We start from the raw sequence: 26420 nt of genomic DNA, 5'->3' as shown, positions 1-26420 counted from the left end.
ACTCTTGGCATCTTTCAACCAATGATTTTATAATCACACATATAAAACGAGGTAGACATACATATACACCACAATTGGTATGTTCCTCTCTAAAATGAAATAGTTCCATAGTTTAAAAGAAAAGAAAAAAATCGCTTTCCCACAAGAATTCTTTCTACGCCTGGTCTTTCCACCGTGAGGTCTCTCTTTGCTGCCCTCTCATTCTGAGGCACCAAAGTTTCACCACAGTACGAGGAAACATATCATTAGGATAACTTTCAGATTGATAAGACAAAATATTAGGCTCCCTTGAATGAGCTCTCTGTCCAGCACTTACTCACTTAGGCCTCTTTTCCTGGCAGGATGTCTAATTTGGAGGTTCATGCGTTAGTGATAACTGTACTACCTTACAAGTACTGTTAAGAAACGTAAAGATTTTATTAGGAAGCCCAGATCCAGAGTCTCCCAAAGAATATGAGAAATAAATGGGGTAAGAAATGGAGAAAGAAATCCCCAATTACTTCCCCAAGTCTACTCTCCTTAAATTAGGAAAGGCAGCAGGTTATAAATACCAGCCCTAATGTAGGACCCTCTGAATATCTAATCTCTGAGAACTGTCTAGAGCAGGGAGGTGCGGAGCGTGTCGGTGTTTCTGATTTGGGTATTTGAAATTTATGGTTCTGTTGTCAACCAGCCTTTCTATCTGTGATTTTCTGGTTAACCAGAGAAAACTATGACTCTTTCTTTAATCAGTACTCCTTCTATTTAGCTCAGCATTTGACCCTCAAAGCCTCATGAAACCAGGAATGCAAAGTCTAACAAAATTGCTGAATTCAGTAAGAGAATTACAGGTTTATACTCTACCTTTATTTTGTCTTCTAACAGCCTTAATCCTATAGCCCCATTCCTGATCTTTAGTATATAAAAGTGTTGTCAGAACTTTCTCTGCATTACTACTGGAATCTGAACCATTGAACTTTAGCCTTTTGTACTCTGTATTTCAAGTTCTATGAGTTAAAAGCTTAGAGGCTCTTGCAGAATCTAGAGGAAAAGTAAAATAATCCCTCATTATGACTTTTATCTCACAAATTACTTATACTTGCAGCCAAGCATTATTTTGGTTACATGTTACCATATTCACAAGGGACTAGGTACAGGCAGAGACATATTGTACAAGAAGAGAGTTTAAGAGAAAGAGATTAAGAGAGACCAAGAAAGCAAGAGATTGAGGCTTCAAAGCATAAGACAAAATCCTAAACTTTCTCAGTTCTGAATGACATAAGAAAATTTTGATGAAATATTTAACTTGTCATTATTTCATCTTATTTCTCTTTCTAAAGTTATTTTGCTTCCCCAAATCTCGATTCCATCTCTTCTAGTACTTAAATGACCACCAGCCCTCATTCATACTACCTCGTCCAGTGGAGATTCCAAGCACCATCCATGCCTAATCCAATCACCGTCAAGCCCTTTTCTTTCAACCTAAACCACCTATAGCCAGCCCCCGTACTGTTCTAAGGTGACTGTTGTCTCTTTTGTGCACATAGGGAAGACTTTTACGTTTGGCTACAAGATTTCAATGACCTTGGTTATAAAGTCCTGAACTTTAATAATTGGTGGTTTGAGAAGCTGTAAGTATTCTAATGACTTCAGTGAAAGACTCTTTTTATCACTTCTTAGTAGTTCACTAACTTCCAAGTTTCTAGTCAAACCTAAAGATTAGCAGTCCTGAGTCCCGGAGTAAACATCTGGTCCTGACCTTTACCATCTTTGAGACCCTAAACAATGAGGTCTCAGAGTAGCATCTGTAACAAGTTCCTATCTTGTCTAGCTCCCAGGGTCAACATGAAGGTTCAAATGGAACAGCATTAGACAAACTGTCAACATTTAAGTGATATGCGAACAAAACAGAACATGCAAAACACCTGCTGGAAACTTCCTCCCTGGGAGATGGAAATGGGACGTTGTCCTCACCTCTGGATTCATGGAACTCCAGTGTGACGTGGGCATCAAATCCGAGGCTGAAGTAATTATTGAAAACATTCAGAGGAAGCTGCAATGATGAACAAAGGCAGAGGTGAAGTTGTGTGTGACCAGGCAAAAAGAGGAAAATAAAACCTAAAGCTAGACACTTGTCTCTGGGGCAAGTCCCTGGGAGAATGATCAATTAGAACTCAAGGCAGGGGTGTCTATGTGGAAGGAACAACAGATTTTTGAATTTATTCTTTAGTGAAAGCTCAACTCAAATGGTACTCCTAAGAATTTTAAATAGTTTAGGAAAAAAGGGATACAAATACAAATTATTCAATGAGAACCATTCTTGTGTATATTGCAATAAGAGAACCTCATAAGCTGAGGGATGCACATTTGTAATAGTTACACAGGATGATTCAACAAGCAAACTTAGCAAGTAAATTCAATTGTAAGGATCGTGTCTAACCTTCTTAATCAGTGGATGCAAGTTTTTTCAAGAATTTACGTTCAGCATATTAATACTGCAACTTAAAATGAATAACATTTGTTTACCCTTCACTTATTTTCCAAAAAAATACATTTTTTGACAAAAGTCATGTAAGCAATAAGTCAGTGGGAGCCATTCAGCTATTCTCAACCTAGAGGAAAAATAAAAATTAAAATATATATGTGTGTGTGTGTGTGTGTATTTATCAGTATTCAGATTCCTATTTAGTCTATAAACTCTTATCTTTAATATGACTGTGAAATATGCAACGCAGACACACAGATACACATACAAGCCTTAGCTTTCCTTCCCAGAGTCCTCTGGGTCCCTGGCTGTTACTGCTACAAGCTGAGTAAAGGAAAGAACAAACTATGCAGCCTAAAATCCTGCATTAAAACTACAAAACTGATATGATTTGAAGGCTTCAGTTGAATGTTAGAACAATTAGAAAAGCATGTGGAAAATGCTAGAAGGCAAATGGTGGTTCTTACACTTTTCCTTCTGCAACTCAGAATGAAAGATAAACGTTAAAAGTAAATGGAGGGGCTTCCCTGGTGGCGCAGTGGTTGAGAGTCCGCCTGCCGATGCAGGGGACACGGGATCGTGCCCCGGTCCGGGAAGATCCCACATGCCGCGGAGCGGCTGGGCCCGTGAGCCATGGCCGCTGAGCCTGCGCGTCCGGAGCCTGTGCTCCGCAACGGGAGAGGCCACAACAGTGAGAGGCCCGCGTACCGCAAAAAAAAAAAAAAAAAAGGAAATGGAGACGTAATTTTATCTCAGCCTAGATAATGTTTCCAGATAATTATCAGGTTTATCCTCCAGATAGAAATGCACTTCTCTTCTATTAGAAATAAGTGTTTGTCCTCAAGATTTCAAACGTAAGTTTATTACAGGGTTTCATATGCCCCTTGATCAGTAAGATTTTCTGTTTGACTAGAGCGATAATCATGTCCCATTAAGAGAAAAATGAAATGAGAGGAAGAGTCAGAGGGAGAGCAAGAGAGAGATTAATGCAGAAAGAGAAAAACTGAAACAAAGGATGAACCTTCGATGGAACACCGAGTCAGAGCTTGTACTGATTCAGAGGTCAGATCAGCCCTTAGAAGTGGTTACAACCGACTAGAGAACAGGGAGAGAAACTAAACACATAGAACCTTGCCAAAACATGTCTCACTCTCCTGGCTTCAAATATGAGAATGTCCAGTTCCTGCACTGAAACAAAATACAAGTCCTTAGTAATGACAGCAAGGGTTGGTGATCCTGCCAAAAGCGCAGATATGTTCATTTCTCCCATTTATGCTCTTTTGGCTACAATTCTAACCCATGTCTTAGCATCCACTGATAACTTAGGAGAACATCTGGTCACCATCCCCTAAATAACATCACAATTTAGTCTGTTATTAAGTTCTTATTCATATTTTCCAGGAAAAATTGCCCTGATTTCCTACACATCTCCTCAAAAATTCACTTTCAAAACCCTTTAATTATCTGGATTAATGTTCCCAGGCTGCACCAAGAAGTCTTTCCATTTCTTAAGCTATTGGGAAGAGAATTAAATATAGATTGCTATTGAGGTTCTAACCATTCCAAGTTGAGTGGGGATAGGTCCATTACATTTCCATATGGTACACTTCTTTGTACTTTAGCTGTTTTCTATCCAATTTCTGTAAGTCAAATACATTAGGAAGAAGTATTATATCCCAAGATGACACTTGTTTAAACAACATTGTGACGTTATGAACTCAAGATCAACTGAGCAATCGTGATATCTACTAAAAACCTTATAGTTTCTGGATCATAGTTTAGGCGAAAAAATCATGAAGGTAAGACAAAACCTGTTTTAACCAATTTTAGCCAAATAAGTAACTTGAGCATCTATCACAATTGGTCAGGATCATGGTACTAATCAATAAAGGTGCATTGATTTGGTCTAAAATGATATCGGATTTTAAGGCTGAAACCACCATGAAATCTTGGCCTCAATCAATGGCACAATCCAATATAGCAGGGATGCTGTTTAAGTACAGATGCCTGGGCCTTCACCCTGCATCTACTTAATCAGAATCACTGGGAATAGGACCTTGTAATCTGCATTTTATAGGCACACCTGGAGATTCTTACACAACAAAAATTTGAAAACACCGTTATAGAAGAAAAGTGGAAAGTAATAGAAAGCAAGTGTCTACTCAGAAACCTATCAAATTTATCTGAGATTGAGGCCAGAACTTAAAGCCCATGTTCCCCTGAAGCTCTATAGTAGCATTTTTACAATTACGTCCCTTGGTTTGTCTTGGGTTGAGATACAAGTTCAATCACTGAAGGAAAAACACTAAGTCAAACATTTATTTAGGCATCTTGATGTCCCAATCAAGTGATGAAATTGAAATATTTGCTATCAGACCAGAAATCTCAGGCATTTTCCTTTCTTTTGAAAGACCCTGTGCCTAATGCTTCAGATTATACGATTTTTTTAAACTCATAGGTTAAGAGTTTGCAATGAATCTGAAAGATTAGAAAACTGATATATTTCTTTCTGGTGTGGAATTTGAGGACAGAGAACAGCTCCCTGCGCTAGGGAAGTAGGTAGGAAATCTTGGTCTTTAGAAGTCTACGGGGCAGAATCATCAGGAAGTGTTATACTCATAGCCCTAGTAGCTGTCAACTCAAACACCGTCCTGTCATCTCATAGGAAGGAATCAGCTCATGACCCTCCAGCCAGGAACGTATTTCCTGTGACTCAGGCAGATACTCCAGGGTTAGCTTTCCGCTGAAGGAAGAACTCTAACCTTACACACGCCATCTTCAAGTTCTTCTGGAGGCAAGTCTGGGTTTCTTTCCACATGGAGGTTCCAGCGATCTAGCTGTACAATTGTCCCATCTTCTACTTGGCAAAGGATCTTAGAAACAGGTTCATCAGTGTAGCCCTAAGGAATCAAAGAGCACACACATTGCTGCTGGAGTAGGGAACAGTACAGCCAAAGGTATTTCATGCGAGGCAGAGCCCTTGTTCTACGGCTGTTTATTTTGTAATCAGCAAGGCTGGGAGAGTAAGCTGTTTTCCTCCAGGTACTTAGAGTTTAAGACAATAGGCATGGGTAATATGCACAGAAATACTAACTCTAGCTGGTTTGAGCTGAGGAATGACTTTTGCCAGCACCAAGAACCAACAGTCACCGGCAGGCTTTTGAGATCCATGCTGGATGGCTGTTTTTATCAGAGTGAAAACAGGTCGCCCCAGGCCTCCTACTACAGGAATTTGGAGGATACACAGAACAAATGTATGTGGAAAAGCGGGAAAAGAATCGAGGTGACATCGGCTAGACAATTTCTTCCACTGACGTTCCATTTCACTCACCTCTCCCTGACCTTGTACTAGGACACCATTCCTTCCAGGACCTAGGGCAAGTCTGACTGAGGAATAGCTCTGCTAGGGAGCTAGCTACTTACTCCTTGAGCACACATTACTGATAGCACAATTATTAAGAACAGTCAAGCCACTGATCTGGATAAGAGGAATTAATACCAATAATACCGATGGGAGGTTAATTCATCCAAGGCCAAATAAATATCTGCTAATATCCGGACATAATTATCACCTATGGGAGGTGAATGCACCCAAAAGCCAGAGTAACATCTGCTAATATCTGAAGATAGTTTTCATGGAGCTCAGCCCAGGCAATGGTCTCATATGAGCAGTTAAAAAGCTGGTGGAGCAGCATATGTTAGCATATTGTGCTTTCTTATTTTCTTAGTACTATAAAAATAATGATGATGATAAAACGGCTGGTTAGTGACAGCTAAACTACTTTCAACAAGCTTTCCTGAATTGGCTCCATGTTGAAAAGGACAGTTGGTTACCTGTATAACCAACAGTTGGTTACTTGTATAACCTGTACAAAATCATGACGACACTGACCAGAAATCTAAATGCTCAAACAAAGCCATAACTCTTCCAGGATCGTAAATCTGAACCAGACTCACTCTTCTGGAGAGGACTGGGGGTCAGGAGCAATCCAAGTCTCTGTGGTTGTTTAACATGAGGACCTAAGGCCAACCCATCCTCTGTCTTTAGTGGGTACCTCAAAAAGCCCCAGGCCTGTGTACTGACCCCCATTTTTTTAATATAAAATGTTCCCTTCTTCTCTAGCTGACTATAAGTTTAAACTGAAGAAGTCACCAGATAAAACCATGGTTCATGGGGGACCTTGATTCTCAACTCTAACTCGTTCCTTGAACAAGAGTAGCACGTGCCCCTTCCACTTGAGCATCTGTGGGTTTGGGGATCTGTTGCTGGATGACATGGGCAGCCCCTGAGGGCAGTTCTTACCCCTCCCCAGTTGAGAGTTCGAGCCAGGTCGTTCCCCGTCCCCAGAGGAAGGACCCCAACCGGAGGCTGAGGGCTCAGCTGCAGTTCGTCCAGAATGGAAAGGATCCAGCCCACCTACAGACATTTCGGGGACCAGAAGAGATATAAGGAAGACAGATAAGTTACAAAGACGACAACCTGAGAACAGGAGCCTTTAAAAGGAGCAAATAGAATAGTTCTACTTTTCTTTAAAACATGCATGTTTTAATCCAGTGACCAGGGAACTGAAAGACCACTTATGTCAAGCAGTTTCAAAATGGCAAGTCTCTTAGAGGAAAAAGAACCATTCTGCGTATGCTGTATCATATAAGCAAAACTAGACCCATTCATCTGTATGTTACCTAGAGATGTACTTTAAAATTCAGGAGAGTTTACAATTTAGGGAGGTATATACATAGGGCACTGCAGGAAATCTAAACCTCAATGCTGGCTCATGTTGGCTTTGTAATCTTGATTAAGTTATTTAACCTCACAGACTCATTTATCTGATTTTCAAAATGGAGATAATGCCTACCTCACAAGATCGTTTATAGATTAAACTAAAACGTATATAAAACCCTCAATATGGTGCATGGCCCATGTAAGCACTTATTAAATGGTTACTCTCCATGTTATCTTAGAAATTAGTCGTGCTTTCCTAAGTATCCCTACATTCCCCTTAATGAAACATTATGAAAACATAATTATGGATGAACTTAGTACTTATTGTAAGTTTAGGCAGAAAACAGATACTTATATACTAGAATCATATTCCTGTTTAACCTTTTTCTAAGATAAATAATACTCTGGGTTTAGTCTTATTATAACTATTTAGAAAAATTACCCCAAACTTGGAAACACCAAAAAGAAACTTGCATATCCTCACAATGTCATTCTAGAGTAGTGTCACAGGCTTATCTGAGAACTTTATGACTGTAGGTTAACTTGAGGATTTCTGTCCTGCAGAGGTACAAATGTCAAGAAGAGATCACTTTAAAGGTTATGGTTCTATTCCCCCATAAGGGCATAAACTAATTTTGTCTCAAATTTAGAAAAATTATTTTGGTATGAACTACATAATCATTTTCCTCTTCTTGTATTACCTTGCTGATTCCTTTATTAAAAAGCTAAATAGGGCTTCCGTGGTGGTCCAGTGGTTGAGAATCTGCCTGCTAATGCAGGGGACACGGGTTCGAGCCCTGGTCTGGGAGGATCCCACATGCCGCGGAGCAACTAGGCCCGTGAGCCACAACTACTGAGCCTGCGTATCTGGAGCCTGTGCTCCGCAACAAAATTGGCCGCGATAGTGAGAGGCCCGCGCACCGCGATGAACAGTGGCCCCCGCTTGCCGCAACTAGAGAAAGCCCTCGCACAGAAACGAAGACGCAACACAGCAAAAATAAATTAATTAATTAATAAACTCCTACCCCCAACATCTTCTTTAAAAAAAAAAAAAGCTAAATAAATTTTTGACATGTATTCATTCTAAATTTGTATGAGAATTATTTTTTTTAATTTTTTAAAAATTGTACTTTAATAGTACATTTATTGAACACTACTGCATATAAAACATGGAACTAAGTAATTGAAATAAAAAGGTAAATGAACTACACTAAGATAGGTAAGGCAGAATGCCTGCTCTCAAGGAGTTTACAATGAACAAAAAGAGAGGCATACTGATTGCTTTCTATGTGCTAGTCCCTGAGCAAATTTTTCTACTGAATTATCTTATTAAGCTTCAAAACAACTCTCTACAATAGATATAATTTTTGTCTTCATTTTGTAGATAAGGAAACCAAGACTTGGAAGGTTTAGTAGTAACCTCCTTAATCATTTGCGAGGGAGAGCTGACATTCAAATCTAGGTTTGCCACACACCAAAGGCTAACCTCTTAGCCACTCTGGTGCAGGGGACCTTTCAGTAAAGAACTAAACCCGGCTCTAGATGTGGCCTGAACATCCCTGAGACCATGGCATGTACCTTGGGAACCTGTGGAACACTGGGGAAACCTTGGAAATTGCTTAGTCAAATTCAGTTAATTTGCGGATTTATTAACTGAGGTACACAGAGGTCATGTTATTTGCTCAAGACCAAATAATCAAAAGTGGCAGAGTCGGAGTCATGCCAGGTCTGTTGACTTGCATCTAAAATCCTTTCTCCTCCAAGACGAGTACTTCCCAGGATGTCAAACTTGCCCATCTGGCAAGAAATCTAAAACTGTCTTTACCTTCTAGAAAGGGATACCACTATGTTCATCCAAAGTGGTAAACTAAAAAGCCAGACCTACACTAGTGTCCAAAATCCCCCCCTTTCCCCCAAACTGGGCGATTTGCTCCTAGACAAGTCCTTAGATTTCCAGCCAGCACTTCTTCAGCTCTTCCCTTACACACAATACTCACTAACCTTGCTAACTGAAGTCAAGGGAAAAAATGCCAGACGGTAAAGTAGTGCTGATGACTATGTTAGCTACTGCTCCTGAGCTGCCAAAAGCACAAACTAGACACGGTAAAAGCAGATACCTCTAATAAACTACAAGAGGGGGATTTAAAAGTCATTAAAAAGGAGGTGAAAACTCAGAAATCCCAACAAACTGGGATCACTGGCTGCAGCTGTAAACAGCCCTGAGTAGAAACAGAGACTCTCAGAAATGCGGTGGAACTTTCTAGAAACCAATTCAATATCCCATACAGAGCAGGGAGAAGAAGGCAGTCTCTTTAAAACTTCTGAGAGATGATCATGCAGACCTCAGTCCATTTACCTTTAGGGAGATTTTTGTTATGTTTATTTGAAATAGGTCTATCTTTTCTGAGTAAAGATAATGCTATGAGTTCACACTTTCAACACCCCATTTCACTCTAGACACAAACATGGGAGGGAAAAAAAGTCTTCATGGGCCAGAAACAAGTGAAGCACAATATGGCAAGCAGAGGAAACCAGGAGTTTGGCTTCTGTCTGATTAGGGGGAATAAAAGTTCACCCCTGGCTGGTAGGAGGCTGTGTATGAACCAGGCTCCCCACTGGCCAGCAGAAAAGAGGCCAAGAAGAGAGTGTGAACGATCACTGCCTGAGGCCATAACCCATAGAAAGTTGGGATGTCTTAAGGCTCAAGGCACACAGCCTCTCTCTAACAGTGCGTCCAAATTCCCACCTCAATGACACACCTGAAACACCCCTGACATGGCTGCAGGATGGGAGCCTTAGCCACTTAAAGAAAACCCGACTCTACTCTCAGGATCCTGAAACCATTCAAACTACTAGAAAGGATTAGTAAAAGGAGGCAGAGAAAGAAAAAGGAAAAATCCTAAAAAAAAGAACTACCATATGACCCAGCAACCCCACTACTGGACATATACCCTGAGAAAAACTTAATTCAAAAAGAGTCATGTACCACAATGTTCATTGCAGCTCTATTTACAATAGCCAGGACACGGAAGCAACCTAAATGCCCACTGACAGATGAATGGATAAAGAAGATGCGGCACATATATACAATGGAATATTACTCAGCCATAAAAGGAAACAAAATTGAGTTATTTGTAGTGAGGTGGATGGACCTACAATCTGTCATACAGAGTGAAGTAAGTCAGAAAGAGACAAATAAATACTGTATCCTAACACATATATATGGAATCTAAAATAAAAAAATAAGGTTCTGAAGAACCTAGGGGCAGGACAGGAATAAAGATGCAGACGTAGAGAATGGACTTGAGGACACAGGGAGGGGGAAGGGTAAGCTGGGACGAAGTGAGAGAGTGGCATGGACATATACACACTACCAAATGTAAAATAGATAGCTAGTAGGAAGCAGCCGCATAGCACAGGGAGATCAGCTCGGTGCTTTGTGACCACCTAGAGGGGTGGGATAGGGAGGGTGGGAGGGAGACACAAGAGGGAGGAGATATGGGGATATATGTATATGCATAGCTGATTCACTTTGTTATAAAGCAGAAAGTAACACACCACTGTAAAGCAATTATACTCCAATAAAGATGTTAAAAAAAAAAAGAAAAAGGAAAAATCAAACTCAGCAAAACAACTTCCTCTGAACACGAGCCTGCAGAGAGATATTCTAAATCCCAGAAAGAACGCTAATAGTAAGATGGATGGGAAGGTTAGAGGAATAATTCACAGCCCATGAAACACAAATAATTTTCAAATAACTTTGAAATAAGTGTCCCATACCTTCCACGAATCGATAAGGTGTCTTCTAATAGTCCTTTGATCAGTATAATTGTCCTCATTCAAACCTTAAGAGCTGTTCCTGTTTTTGTTTTTGTTTTCTGAGAAGGTTGCCGAGAATCCACATGAAACTGTGGCGTGGTTCCACACAAAATGCCATGAGCCCTCCGGACCCTTTGATTTTCCCTTTCTTCTCAATTGATTTGCTTTACAAAAATGCATAAATAGATTCTATCTTCTTTTTCCAACAGCCAGTTATTCAATTATTTAATTTTCCCCTGAATACAAGCAGATAATCTTAGTATTTCATCATTGCACAACGCTTGGAGCCATCAAATGTCTCCTGCCTTTCACAGCAGAGATTTCTTTTTTTTGTCTTGAAATTCCCTCAGGTACACATGTTAGGCTAACAGTTCTTTGGCTGAAGTGGGCCCGTATCTCTCCTTTGCACAACGCCTGAACGGTTGTTCTCATCCAAGAGCTACATTGTCACTACCCAACAACCAGCTTCCTCAGAAGGCAACATAACATAGGCGTGCAGGGAAGGCACAGAGCTGCGAGGAGCCCAGCTGCGTCTGAAGCCTGGCTCCATCACCTACCGAAACTCACGGAGCCAGTGAGTCACTTAATCTAAGTTCCCTCCTATATAAAAAGGGATAACAGTACCTGCCTCGTAGGGGTATTTTACCAACTAAATAACATGGAGACATTGCTTAGCATGTACCTGACAAATAGGAAATGCTAAATTAACATTAACTGCTATGATTAAGATATATTTTTCTTCCTCTTTCTTTACTTCATCCATAAAGGTCCAGTTTCCTAGAAGCAAAATGCCCTCTTCCTGTCTCTCCACTTGAAGAAAAGTTGAGTCTCAAAGTTCACAAATCACTCCCACCTTTGACTGCCATCAAGTCACAAAAATCTCTCTTTCACAGACTATCACAAACAGTAAAAGCCAAGCTGCACTGCAGCATAAAAAGGAGGGAGGGAGGGAGGGAGAGAGGGGGAGCGAGAGAGGGAGAGAATATGGAACAAATACACCTACAATAGCAGGAGACATAAAAGATCTTGAGTAATGATCCGTGTACTTGCCCCTATGAAAGCAAAACTATGCAAAAGTCTTAAGGTCCAAAGCTGTTATCGGAGGCCCTCCCTTCCCAGGACCGTGCTCCTGCTGGAAGTCCAGACTGCAGGTTCGTGGGCAGCGACTGTGTTTGCTGGGGCTTTCGCATGACCCCAAATCCTCTCCACAGGCTTGACCAGCACCCCTTCAATTAAACTTCATTAATTGCAACACACACCACTTTGCATCTTTCCCATCACAACTGAAGAAAACTCTCTGGATTGGGCAAGATCATCTTCCAGGTGGCAGAGTTCCTTTCTGCCTTTGTGTTAGGAAATGCAGGGCTGACGGGGCTAGAACACCAGGGTGCTGGGCTTCGGCCTGATGCTGCCACCCCCTGGCCCTGTTCAGCTGTGACCATCACTGAACATTTGCCAAGTGCACATGGGACAACGTTTTCATTCGGCAATATGCTAACATTAGCGTTGGCTGAGGGGTGGACAGGGCCGTGAATTGACATTTTCTCTGAACGAAGAAGATGCACAGTTGCCTTTCCTCATATCATCTGCAGGCAGAAAAGTGAGGGATACCCACATGGAGAAACCACAGGAGAACGAGGGCAACGTTTCTGCACCCAGAAAGATCATCAAAATGCAGCATTGGACAACTGGGTTCCCTTGCTTACACGTACACAATGATTCTTCCTTTCGATATTTTCATATTTGCACTCAATAGTTTACAAAGTCACTCTGTGTTAAAAGAAATGTTTAAAATCGAGATAATAGTCAAGGTATGAGCTTTTTTGAAACAGAATGTAGATTTAGGCTATCCATCCTCTCATCGGCAAGAGGACAGCTGGGGGTGTACCAAGCTCTTCTTCAAGAGAGGCTGGGACGTCGGGGTGCTGAGGGAGAAGAGGCCTGTGGAACATCTGCTGGCCCCGTCAATGAAAGGGGAATAATAATCCTTTCTTCCCTGCTCCGGCTGTAGTGAGTCGGGGCATGGGGGGGCCTACTGTGTAGGATGTATCCTCATCTAGGGAAGCCAGTGGAATCATAAATAAGCATAAAGTGTGTGGCTCAAGTCCATTTAATCCCAGCCCTTTGGAAAGACGTTAACAGGGTTAAGGGTGGACCTTTGGATCCAGCCCAGTTCATCAAGGCCAAGGGCAGGTAAGGAGGGATCATGTTTCACCTTAAGGATCCATAATGAGGGGAAGGGACCTGTGACCCTACTGTCTCAGTTCACGCACTCCTCGATATTTAACCAAGGTGGCAGCCACGGGGAACTGGCTGGGTGGAGATGTGGCCGAGGAGAGGACAGAATACAAATTTACCTCATGACCAAAGAGAGACTGTTTCTAGTTTAAAAACATGAAGGTTTGAGATCATTCTGAGTTAGTTTTCTCTCACCCTAGAGATCAAAGATGGGACCAGCCCGTTCGAAACCTGCAACTATGTGACAACCTCAGGATTATGCAAACCACTTACAAAGAGACCACACCTGGGCCACCTTCCTCTGCAGCCGTCACTGGCCTTGTGTGGTGACGGACTGCTTGAACATGGCTGATCTCAACTGGAGGCGCTGTAAATTTAAAATATATGCTGGATTCTGAAGACAGTCCAAATTGAGCATAAAATATCCCACTAATGACTTTATACTGATTGCATGTTGAAATGATAATATCTTGGATATAGTGGGTTAAATAAAATATATGATAAAATTAATTTAACCTGCTTCTTCTTAGTTTTTTCTAAGTGCCTTCTAGAAAACTTAAAGTGTAAAAATGCGGCTTGCATTATAGTTCTCTTGAACAGCAATGGTCTATACTAACATAATGCTACAGCTGTGAAGACCCTTAGGGATCCAAACGTATCCCCTTTCAGATTTAGAATGTCTCAGAAGAAGTTAGGGAACCTTCCAAAGCACCTCTTCCTCCTCCAACTGCAGTACCTGCCTCCTTGCACTTTTTACCAGGATAAAATTAAAGTAACTCATACTGAAGCCGAATAACTTTTCTCCAATTAATGCAACGTGTCTATATATTTAATAAGACCTTGTACACACACTAATGTGATTGAGGGTTGACATATCCTCATCCTAACCCATCAAAAATATTCCATATCTGATTCCTCCTGGAACCTTGTCACTGACAGAATTCTGACAGCCTCTACAGTGACAGATACACTCACTAAATAAAGGGTGAGCACCTTATGTCACATATATACCCGACACTTCACTTGCCTCGAGCCAACAGCTTTTCTTCATGCATCCATCAGGATGCCTCTTCTTTATATAAACACTCAAAATTTATGGTTTCATATTCGAAACTGAAAAAAATGTCAATCATGTACCTTGATAAACATTTCATAAACCCCATATATCTTTTACAAAACGTCTAACGAGGTAAAATAAAATAAAACCTGGTTTTACATAAGGTATAAGATATGCAAAGTTTTGGGCTTCCCTGGTGGCACAGTGGTTGAGAGTCTGCCTGGCGATGCAGGAGACACGGGTTCGTGCCGTGGTCCGGGAAGATCCCACGTGCCGCGGAGCGGCTGGGCCCGTGAGCCATGGCCGCTGAGCCTGCGCGTCTGGAGCCTGTGCTCCGCAATGGGAGAGGTCACCACAGTGAGAGGCCCGCGTACCGCAAAAAAGAAAAAAAAAAAAGATATGCAAAGTTTTGATTCTGCATGACTGGACTACAGAGGTTACCACTGAGAAAAATAACTAGTTCAAAAGTATGCATCAGTTCTAGGGGAAATACACTACTTTTCATGGCTGTTGTAAAGGACCCACGTATAAACGTCTAGTGCAGTTGTGAGTTACGTAGAAGGATGTGAAAACTGAAGTTAGGATCACAGATAAGGTACCAAAAAAGAAAAAGTGCCTATAATATAATTGAAAAGTTACATTTAGCCTTGTGGAATACCCGTTAATATGGTCTATTTAAAGAAGAGATGCTAGAAAAGCTGGGGAACAAGGTAGTCTGCGTGTCCAGTAGTGACATTAATGGCACCAGAGTACAGAAATTCAACACTGTGATTTGATCTGGTCATTAGGACCCAATAGGGAGGTACCAAGTCTCTCTCATTCTGGGTTTTGTCCCAGACACTCTCTTGAAACTATTTCTTGAAAATCAGCAGTTACTTCCTAGTCTCCAAATCCACAGTAATTCCTGTCTCTTCCTAAGAATGTAATCACTGCCTCTGTCTTGAAACTCCTTTTGGGTTTTTTTTTTTTTTTCTCCTCGACAGAATAGACTACTCGTGGTTCTTCTGCTTCTATCTTTCCACTTTCCTTTTGAAATTCAGCTCTGACTCCTAATTATAAATGTTTCACAAGTGTCTGGACTTGGCTCTCTTTGTCCTTTATGCTTTGAATTCCCATGTTTCCAAACACTTTCCTAACTGCAGAGAATACCTCAATACCACATAATTCAGAACATATCTGCTGAGTAGAGGAAAGGAAGAAGAAAGCAGTGAGGCAGAGAGAGGTGATGGGAGGTGCAGTGGATAATGGGGAAGTTTGGAAGGTGGAACTGCCAAGCCAGGATGAAGCCCAAGATATGGAGATGGAACAGGCAACCGATGTGGATTTGAGGTAACAATCACTTAAGTCAAGAAAGAGGAAGGACTCTGGATTCAGGACACCAGGCATATCCCCATAGTCAAATAATTTTGGAAAACACTGGGTTAAACAAAGTGAAATAGGTTTGGCTTCTTTAAGACTTTATAATGAATTTTATAAGCTAATAATGTGTATTAGAGTCTCCAAGAATAGTAAACATTACTTTCCCAACTGAAAAATGTTTTCCTCTCCGCAGAAAATCTTAAAGGACCAGTGCAATCACTGTTTTACTTTTTTCTGGTTGTGTTTATTAGTATATAATGTGCATCCAGTGCTGCATTAAGTGTTCACGTGCTGTGAGAGATAAAATTAGAAGATTCCATTGCTGCCTTTGAGAATAAAACATTCTAATTAGGAAGATTAGAGAAAAGCCAAAGATAGTTCGTAATAAAATCCTATGAGATCAGACTCCAAATACAGAAGAAAAGACACTGGACAGCAAAATCTAAATGTCACGATTCTCAATTATTTGCCTTTGCTAAATATAGCAACCTAAGTAGAGGGCAAATTGAGAAACAGATGAGACAAACTGGGGAAAATACACCAGTGATATTAAACTTCAGCCCAACTCCATCGTTTCTCCAAAAATGACTACAAAGGGAACCAGTTATGATCTTCATGCAAACCGATGTTAAGCCAACATTCTAAGTTTTATTTCCACCAGTAAAAAAAGAAAAAAGCCATAATTCAATTGTGTACACATACTTCTCCATAGTTGTGACCAATTATTAAGAATATATGGAAATAGGTCAGTTTCTGTCTTAAAAATAATTTAGTCATCTACAATCCTCATTCTAGCGATGTGACCACATCCTTACTTTGTGGAACAGGAAAGGATATAGCCTAGTGGAGAGAGGGAAATCTAATTTAGAAAGATCAAGTATGAATCCTTGAGGGCAATAACAAAGTCCCTCCTAACCCTTAGGGGATTGGAATCACATGAGAGACAGAGGTTTGAGGGGATTGGAAAGACTGTGAGGTGGGAATGAAGGAAGAGAGATGTCTTAAGGAAAACAAAAGACAAATGGAAGAAACAAGGGAAAGAACTAGATTCTCTTTCAAGGACCTACCGTTCCATCCCCACCACAGGCCAGAATCCGCAGATTTGGTACTTTCCTATATAATTCAAGCCTGTAAAGGATACAGAAGGAAAAGTAAATAAAAGAGCATATCACCGGCCATAGCAGAGGGCATGATTCCAAAACACACCAAAACGAAGGGGGGCGTGGAAGGTGTCCACTGGAGAAAATGCATAACCGCGAGAATGGTAATACCTTCAAAACTAGTCACCGAATAGTCACCAAGTACTGGTTCCAACAATCGGATTAGGGGCTGGCAGCAAACGTCACTGGAATGGGGTTTTAGGGTGTCCTAGTGTTTTATTTCCCATAATTCCTATTAATGTGTCAACGCACATTTTCTTCACTAGCGTCAAATTCCTTCTTTTTCTTTCCATTCTTCTCCCTCCTTTCTCAAAGAACATCAAATCTGATTAGCTTTTCCCAGACCTATTTATTTTTCAAACCTACACTTCCCACTCTTACTCCTAGAAAACCTTCTTCAGAGAGATAGGAAGGACACCCCATTAGCATTATTACTACCACACCCACAATTCCATCTCCCTCTCAACTCACCCGCTGACGCTCAAACCCCCATTTATACTCCTCAGCCCCAAAAGGGAAGATTTACTGAATTTTCTTTATTTTGAATTTGTCTGCTTGAAATTAGATCTTTCCTGTTGTCTCAAGAAAATGCAATGATACTGTCCCCGCTAGAATGCTTAAGTGACGATTTCAATGGCTCTATTCCAGAAAACATCACCTATTTAAATCAAATCATATTTTTTTCTGAAAATAGTTCCTGTCCTGCCATGTTCTTTATGGTTATCTATGAAGTATCTACCTAAAGTCTAACTAAAAATGATAAAATCTTAAGTAAATGTGAAAGGGCAAAAGTAGATTTGCCTTAATACATCTGAATGCAGAAAAAAATATAGAAGTCTTATAGCAAACTCTAGTGGCAAGGAAGTTCACAGATTAAGAGAATGACAACAGAAGTTAATTTTCATAATTAATGTTCTCTCGTAGGCTTAAAATATGTAATTTATCTATTTCATACAGGAATATTATTTTCTAGAAATTATCTGAGCTTGTGTTTCTTTGCCTCTGATATTATTACTTATTTATAAGTAGTTATAAAAATAATTAGTATCTCTTTAGCTCTAATGTTTACCAGATGACATCTGAACTACCTTATTAGGTGGGTTTTAAAAAGGGAACCAGACAACAGCAGAAATGTCCCTGCTCCTTCCCACCATGTACCCCTCCACGAAAGGGAAGATATAGGACACATATCATCTACAGAGAGACTTTATTTTTCACCACTTGGAACAAAAAACAGAATGAAATTTCTGAGAGGCTCAGATGAAGGACTGAGCAGGAATTAGAATGTCTCTCCCACTCTGGTATGGAATCCATAGGTATAATCAATTAATCAATCAAGCTCTCAAATGGACACAGATGCATACAATTTCTAATGCAAATAAATGAAAATATTCATAAACAGAGATGGCCCTTCTCCACAAAGATACACTTACATTCCCATTAATGTACATCTCCAAAGTGGTACATGCATAAGTAGAAAAAGGATGGATCCTTTCTCGATTCAGATTTGCTCATAACATACAGTTACATGTATCTAAGCAGCAAACACACTCAGAGTTAACAACCCAGAGGGTAAGTGTTGAAGGAAACTAACCCAGTGAAGAGGGAAACAGCAGATGAAGTTTTAAAGGGAGGACAGTGCAGGGTGAGCAAGTAGGTGAGAGACGGTCAGAAAAACACTTCATGAGGTCATCAAATAATAAAGCTTGACGCCAAAGCAGAAAGTCCTTCTCACTCGCCTAAAATAGTAAGAGCCACGGAGGGTATTTCCAGACTTACGCATCTTTTGGCCCTTCCTGAGAAAGATCAAAGACTTGCCGTGGGTTCAGGTACCACATAAACATCTGCATGACCTTGGTTCCCTGTAAGGACAAAAAAATGACAATAACAGGGAGAAATTTCCAAATATTACCTGCTCATTTAAAGAATAAAAATAAATCCTGTTCTAAAAAATAATATTGAATTATAAACAGTATAGAGTAGCAGTTAAAATCATGGGCTTTGGCCATTGATATACATAGGTTGAATGCTTATATTAGGCTCTGTCTAACCTGTGTAACTCTGGGCAAGTTCTTTAATTTCACTGAGTTCAGCTCTCTTCTCATTAAAATGCAGGAATAAAAATGCCTAGTTCACAGACTTGTTGTAAAGATTAAATGCAATAATGTCTGAGGAGAACATCAAAGTGGTTGGCATGCAACAAATGCTTAATGATTAGTATCTATTGGCCTTTACTATCGTTATTTAATGTATGAAAATCCACATGGGGAAGTTATTAGTCAACTTATGTAATTTAACATTACTTTTTACTTTATTGTGCAGATTACTGTCTTTGCATAATATGAAATAAGGACAGTATTAGCTAAGTATGACTTTATTGAAATAAATGTTTTTAACCACAGCAAAAGTATCTCAGGCTCCCCATACTTAAAATATATAATTTCTCTAGTTCGTGCTATCAACTCTCACTTTGACATTTTTCAATTTCCATGTATACATCTGTGTCTTTTTCTCTCTCTCATAACCATTTTTGGAGTGTCTTAAGTAACTGTGACATTTATAGAGATATCATGGCAAATACAAAGCAGTTCTGGAGATCACTTCTTAAAGTGAATTGAGCAAAAATCAAATTAAAGAAGAATTTTTTTTTATTAAGCAGTATCAAAAGAGCTTTAAAATTGAGTAGGGTACCTCATTTTAGGTCACTACCAACCGTAGCAAATAATATTTGATCGGTTGGGCAGCATCCGTTGCTTATAACTATCATCTCTTTATTAGCTATCATGATTGCTCTTCCTTGAAAATACTCCTAAGTTTGGGCACCTATACACTGTATTTGAGAGTCATCCTGGTACAGTAGGAATAGCACAATATTTGAGTCAGAGCTAACTTGGGTGTTCTAACTGGGTGACTGTGAGAATTTATCATCTTGCAGAAATGCAGCATGTAAAATAGGGCAATGTCTACTTTCCAAGGTGATTATGAGAATTAAATGAATCAGTAATAGTTTTGTATCCAGCACAGTATGTGGCACAAAATAGGCCTTTGTCAATGTCAGCCCCTTTCTTTTTTGTTCCTTGTTAATCTATTCATTAAACTACACTTGAGCATGTGAGGGCTAAAGTGTAGTTTATAATTATCACATTGCTATACCAGTTGTTAACAGAGGCCAGTGTAGGTCTTTTGTTCCACAGTTCATCCAAACCTATAATTTAAAAGTTCTGCTTTATCACGTGCTTGCTATAAATTTAGGAATAACATTCTACCCTTAATCATTACAACTAATCCTTCAGTTTCGCCAAATGACATACTTTGTTTCCTACAAAATCTAGATATAGATTTAGATACATAATAATAACTAAATACTAAACCATTCTCTTCTTTCCACACCAGGCCTTGGTATCAAGTCATTTGGGGATTATTTCAAGTAATCTTCTATGTTTCATAGGTAATACCAGAGTCATTCTAATGACCAATCAGTTTATTAAAAATTTCCAACTGACTTGCTGGAAAATTAATTTTTCACTTTTAGATTCCTAGGGCAATGTGAATTGTAGATGTTAATTACTCCTTTGTTGTCACCTTTGGCTATGGTGTGCGTCTCAATTCCAGTTGCTCTTATATATACAATACTAGGTAATTAACACCTTTCAAAAAATAAAAATAAAAAGCATTGAGGTTTTTTTTAATCTTCAAATTTCTCTAAAAGGTTTGAATGTCCACACCATGTTGGGTTTTGCTCATTTTCAATTTGTGTTAGTTTGAACACCTAATTCTCTACATTTATCCTTTTGACAAAGGGGTATTTTTTAAGGCTGACAAGTTTTGCACCCCACGCTTCTAGGAGGTGCCACTTAATGTTGCAGCCTACTGGAATAATGCTCTCTAGAATTGGGCAGGGATGACTTTCATAAGCATGCAAGGCTGCCCTATCAGAGTTTATATTCAGGCATGATATAATTTCTTATTTTAAAAGTAATCTTTCTAAAACACATTCATTAGCAAAAATGATAAGTGTCTGAATGAAAGTATTGCATTGTCTTAAATCAATCTTGGTGGGTAAAGAAAAGAGACCTGAAACATTTAAGTTAGTTCTATTTACTCTGCTGCTACCTCTAGGATAAGCTACTCAGTGCTTTAATAGAAATAATTTATTGAATAGAACTGAATGGGTCGACAAGTACTAATTCACCAGGAAAAGAGTAACTTATTTCTTTCTCACTGACAAGATTAAGTCTACTCCATCACCTACACAATTGACTAGCGAGTTTCAAATACTCTCATAGTCATCACATGCTATATGCCTTTTAAAAGCTGAACTTCTGTGCAAGAGTTTTATTTTTCTCTAAATGAAAAAAAAAAACAGCTTACACATCAATTCTAATACGCTCTGGAGCGTGTTCTCATACATATGGTTGTAGATGTAATACCTCAATGACCACAGAATTTTCTAAGATAGTTTGAGATTGGGTATTCCTATGGAATGATAAAACATTATTCTGTCCAGCTCCAGGTATCAGGGGACAGAGTGGGGCAGAATAAAACAACCTCCAAGAAAATAGGTAGATTGTTCCAGAGGGGAACGAATAGGATTCATCCATTCACCTCCTATGTGCTAGGCACGGTTTTAGGTAAGGGGATCAGGAGATGGACAAGACAGAGAAGATCTTGTTCTCCAAAGGAAGTTCTCTGAATTATTCATGAAAAAAATATAATGATTTGGGGAGTATAGAGGCTCAATTAAGAATGGGTCAGCTCAAATAGCAGCACATCAATTGTCATCAAAGCACTGGAACTCTCATGTAGGGCTCAGTACTCTATGTTACTAGGCAAGCCTTCGTTTATATCATGGAGGCATCATCTAGCTCATGAAAAGAACTGTCCAGACAATAAGAAAGATCTGAGGAAAATAACAGTGGGAGGAGGACGTAAAGAAATCTCTTAACCCAAACAATCCCAAAAGAATACCTTATTAATTCAATAAACCTGTATTAGGCTCCAACTCTGTACCCATGTGCACACCCAGGAGCTCAGGAGACCAGCCCAAAATAAATTCGTTCACTAAAGATGGTAAATGCTATGATGAAGATGTCTACTGAGATGTATGAGTGGCTGGAGGAGATACTCTTAAGCCCAACTATGGGGATTGGACGAAGGCTTCCCATGTATGATGTTTGAACTGTGTCTTGCAAGACGAGTAGAGTTAACCGTTTCTTTTTACATGGAGTAGAGGAAGAAGTTTTAGGGTGAAGGTACAAGACGTGTGAGACAGCAAGACATGTCACGGAAAAACTATATTCATTTCAGTCTTTGGACCATGAGGCAGGGGTGGTGGGAGATGAAACTCCCAAAGTGAGTTGTAGATTAAGTCATGTAGGCTATGGAGCTCAGGCTTTGTTTTGCAGGAAATGACAGTCACTGAAATGTCTTAATCAGAGGAATTGGACTCACATTTTGATACATCAGTCTGACTAGAGGCTAAGGAGCTAGACATCTAGGCCCTAGACCTATCAAAGGGGCTAGGTGGCTTGGTTTAGCACTGCGGTACACTGATGTCTGCTCCTCCAAAATTCACCCTCAATGTGATGGTATTAGCAGGTGGGGCATTTGGAATAGGCACACAAAAAGATGCCCAACATCGCTAATTATTAGAGAAATGCAAATCAAAGCCACAATGAGGTATCATTTCACACCGGTCTGAATGGCCATCATCAAAAAGTCCAAATAATAAACGCTGGAGAGGATGTAGAGAAAAGGGAACCCTCCTACACTGTTGGTGGGAGTGTAAACTGGTGCAGCCGTTATAGAAAACAGTATGGAGATTCCTTAAAAAACTGAAAATAGAGTTACCACATGATCCAGCAATCCCACTCCTGGGCATATATCCGGAGAAGACTGTAATTCAAAAAGATACATGCACCCCAATGTTCACTGCAGCACTATTTACAATAGCCAAGACATGGAATCAACCTAAGTGTCCATCGACAGTTAAGTGAATAAAGATGTTTTATATATATATTTATATTATTTTAGATATATAATATAAATATACATTTATATATATACATACACATACACACAATGGGATAGTACTCATCCATAAAAAAGAATGAAATAATGCCATTTGCAGCAACATGGATGGACCCAGAGATTGTCACATCAAGTGAAGTAAGTCAGACAGAACAAGACAAATATCATATGATATCACTTACATGTGGAATCTAAAATATGATACGAATGAACTTATTTACAGAACAGAAACAAACTCACAGACACAGAAAACAAACTTATGGTTACCAAAGGGGAAAGCGCGGGGAGGGGGATAAATTAATAGTTTGGGATTAGCAAATATACACTACTATATATAAAACAGATAAACAACAAAGTCCTACTGTGTAGCACAGGGAACTGTATTCAATACCCTGTAATAAACCATAATGGGAAAGAATACACAGACACACACACACTAAATCACTTTGTTGTACAGCAGAAATACAACACTGTAAATCAACTATAGTTCAATAAAAAAATAAAATAATAAAATAATGTTTTTGATTTATCCCTAGGTTGAGCATCGTAGAAAATAACATCTTCACTGAGGCTGTTTGTTCAGTATGTAGAAATAGTCTGGGGACTCAGATTGGAAGTTACTTCCTCTCTTTGTCTCCTCCTTCTCCCCACCTGCGTTGACCTTCCCTGGCCTGACTTAGGAAGGGCCGGCCCTGGTCTGGGGAAGCCAGTATGAGCCTGTCCACAGGCTGAACATCCCTCCCCACTATAACCTGTGGATAAGCTCCCTGGCAACTCTGATCCAGGGGTCCAGCTCATGCCACACCTGTACCCTGGGATTTCACAATGAGCGTCGTGAGCACCCAAGGCCGGGACCCTCGACTCTCAGGACTGGCTGGCCAGAATAATTCCAGTGGTCGGAACACCTGCTTACAGGGAATCGAGCCAATATTTTATAAGAACTTCAAATGGAGTATAACCCATAAAAATACTGAATCACTACGTTGTACACCTGAAACTGATATAGTATCATTAATCAGCTATAGGTCAATAAAAAAAGGACACTTGCCTAACCATGAATGTATAATCTAAGTCACTGAAAGGTGAAATTCACGACTCATGAGTGTGAAGGAGACGCAGTGTGAAAGTAGGAAACACTGAGAGGCATCAGAAGGGTCCATATGTCTCAGGTACAAACATGTTAATGAGTCACACGGGCATCCAAGAAAAATGATAAGTTTTGAAGTTAAAGCGGCGATAAGCGTAAGAGAGCGGGCCTATTTCTCAGGCCCTCAGGTTTCCACACCAGGGAGGGCATCATGCGGGAATAAAGTTTCTCTTTCCTGTACTACCTCTTTTCCGCAGGAGGAGACACTCAAAGTTGATATCACAGCCCCTAATTCTAGTGACTATTCCCTCAAATAGTTCACATCCCACCAATAATAGCCGTGCCAATAACCTCTAAAGCTTTGCAGAACACCCAGTACATGTCTACCTGAAGAGTGTTAGAAAAACAGAGACAATTATTCTGAAGCATCTGTTTAAAAGAGGGATTGTTTAAAAAGAGGACATAAAAGCAGTCCCCATAATGTGTGCAGCTCAACGTACTCCTGCCAAGTGCTGGAAAATTTCCGAACACACATAAAACACTGAAGGAAAAAAAAAGCTGTAGGTATTTCACTTGCCAGCAGATGGCGACATCGTCTAGTCATTTAAAGAACAGAAGCCTAAGCAAGTTTTGTGCGTGTGCGTTTTAAGTTTGAAGTCTAAGCTTCAAAAACAGAAGAGGGGAGTGCTTTATATCTGGATACAGATGAGCAGAATAAATCAATCCTTTAAAGGCAAAAAGCAGGATTTAACAACAAGAACAACAAAGTATTTCTCTACTGATTGCTGTCAGCTCTTGAGAATCAGTGTGGTCTCAGCTGTAGCAACGCTGGCACCAGGGAGCGTGTTAGAAAAGCGGGATTTCAGAGCCACCTGCGACTCACTGAATCAGAATCTGCATTTTAACATGATCCCCAAGTGAATCATATGCACATTAAAGCCTAAGAAAAAAAACCCCCATGGCTCTCCACACTGGCTAGACAAGAAAATCTACTAGGAACTTAGACCAGTTAAGGGGTCCTGTCCTCACAGGTTCTTAGCATGGGGTGCAGCAGACATCGGTCTTTAAAAGCTGCCGGGGTTATTCTGACATGAAGCGAGGGCTGAGAACCACTTCTCTGAGCTACGAGATGAGCCTCCTTGAAGAAAGTAAGGACAAGCTGAGATGCTATTTTTCAAACAAAAAAATAAACTTTCATCTCAAATAACTTCTCACCCACTGTGCTCCTCACACAAAGCCCAGGTAATCTCAGAGACCCTGATATGACTCTTACTTATGTTTTCCTAAATGTGTTCCACAAAAGACCTACATCAGAATCATGGGAGATGCTTGCTAACCGGTAGCATTCCTGGGCCTCAACCCAGACCCGCTGCATCAGATTTTATGGGGTGGAGCATTTCTAACAAGTGTCTTCGTGGGTTTTATTTACAAACAGTTTGAAAGCCTCTGGACTATAAGAAGGGAGTAAGGGGCACATATTCAAATAGAATTTACCTGGACTGAACACTAGTGTCAGGCGGAAATTTCCTGAATTTTCCGGAAACTGAAAATTCCTAGATAAGAATTCTAATGAGTGATATTTCAAAGGTTCTCATGACTGAGGATGTCAAACAAATACAGAGGTCATGTTACTAATCTCAACTTGTCTGTAAGGTAAATAGAAGTGAATGGTCTCCCTTCTCAAAACAGAACAGCACACTATGTAAGGCTTGAACACAGAATGCTGCAGAGCGAGAAACTCCAGGTAGGAAAGGGTATGCCCCCCACCCCATTTCTCCTTCCTTGGGTTCACCTGCTTCATTTTCACTGCCACCCTCTCTTCCCCTTTGGCCCTTTGTCTCAACTATGGCTCATTTGGGTCCGAGAGAATAAAAGGAGGAGGGAAGGGCTCCCCTGGTGGTGCAGTGGTTGAGAGTCCGCCTGCCGATGCAGGGGACACGGGTTCGTGCCCTGGTCTGGGAAGATCCCACATGCCGTGGAGCGGCTGGGCCCGTGAGCCATGGCCGCTGAGCCTGCGCGTCCGGAGCCTGTGCTCCGCAACGGGAGAGGCCACAACAGTGAGAGGCCCGCGTACCGCAAAAAAAAAAAAAAAAAGAAAAAAAAGAAAGAAAGAAAGGAAGAAAAAAAAAAGGAGGAGGGAAAAACTATGAGGAAACGAGATTCAAAGGAACTGAGGAATAAGAAACTCCTTCCTCTGATTGCGCTTTGCCAGATGGGATGGTTTGCTTCATCCTCTGACTCCCCATCCTATGGCTGAACGTGCCCTCCTCTGCAACATGAAGGTCATGTTATGGTCACAGCTCAGGAAAGGCTAGCCCTGACAGGGGAGTGAGATCAGCCCTGACCGTGACTCTGCCCTGCTCACCACAATCGGGGGATCAAAGCTGTACCATCGGGCTTCCCTGGTGGCGCAGTGGTTGGGAGTCTGCCTGCCAATGCAGGGGACACGGGTTCGGGCCCGGTCTGGGAGGATCCCACATGCC

The 26420-nt window shown here is 40.5% G+C and overlaps 1 protein-coding gene across 1 annotated transcript in view; it reads right to left on the bottom strand.

The window, feature by feature from the left end:
- Positions 1–26420, bottom strand: part of DGKI (diacylglycerol kinase iota) — a 435686-nt gene that overhangs the window by 179575 nt on the left and 229691 nt on the right. The window contains exons 11-15 of the mRNA XM_024741647.1: positions 18600–18682; positions 16728–16788; positions 6768–6881; positions 5227–5364; positions 1954–2032 (exon numbers count right to left, since the gene is read on the bottom strand). Coding sequence (XP_024597415.1) covers positions 1954–2032; positions 5227–5364; positions 6768–6881; positions 16728–16788; positions 18600–18682 — 475 coding nt within the window. The remainder of the gene's footprint in view (positions 1–1953; positions 2033–5226; positions 5365–6767; positions 6882–16727; positions 16789–18599; positions 18683–26420) is intronic.

This window comes from Neophocaena asiaeorientalis, unplaced genomic scaffold (genome assembly GCF_003031525.2).
Source record: "Neophocaena asiaeorientalis asiaeorientalis breed wild unplaced genomic scaffold, Neophocaena_asiaeorientalis_V1.1 scaffold692, whole genome shotgun sequence".
NCBI classification, from domain to species: Eukaryota; Metazoa; Chordata; class Mammalia; order Artiodactyla; family Phocoenidae; genus Neophocaena; species Neophocaena asiaeorientalis.
Note: the sequence above shows the minus strand (reverse complement) of the source record. Positions and strands in the feature narration are given on the sequence as shown.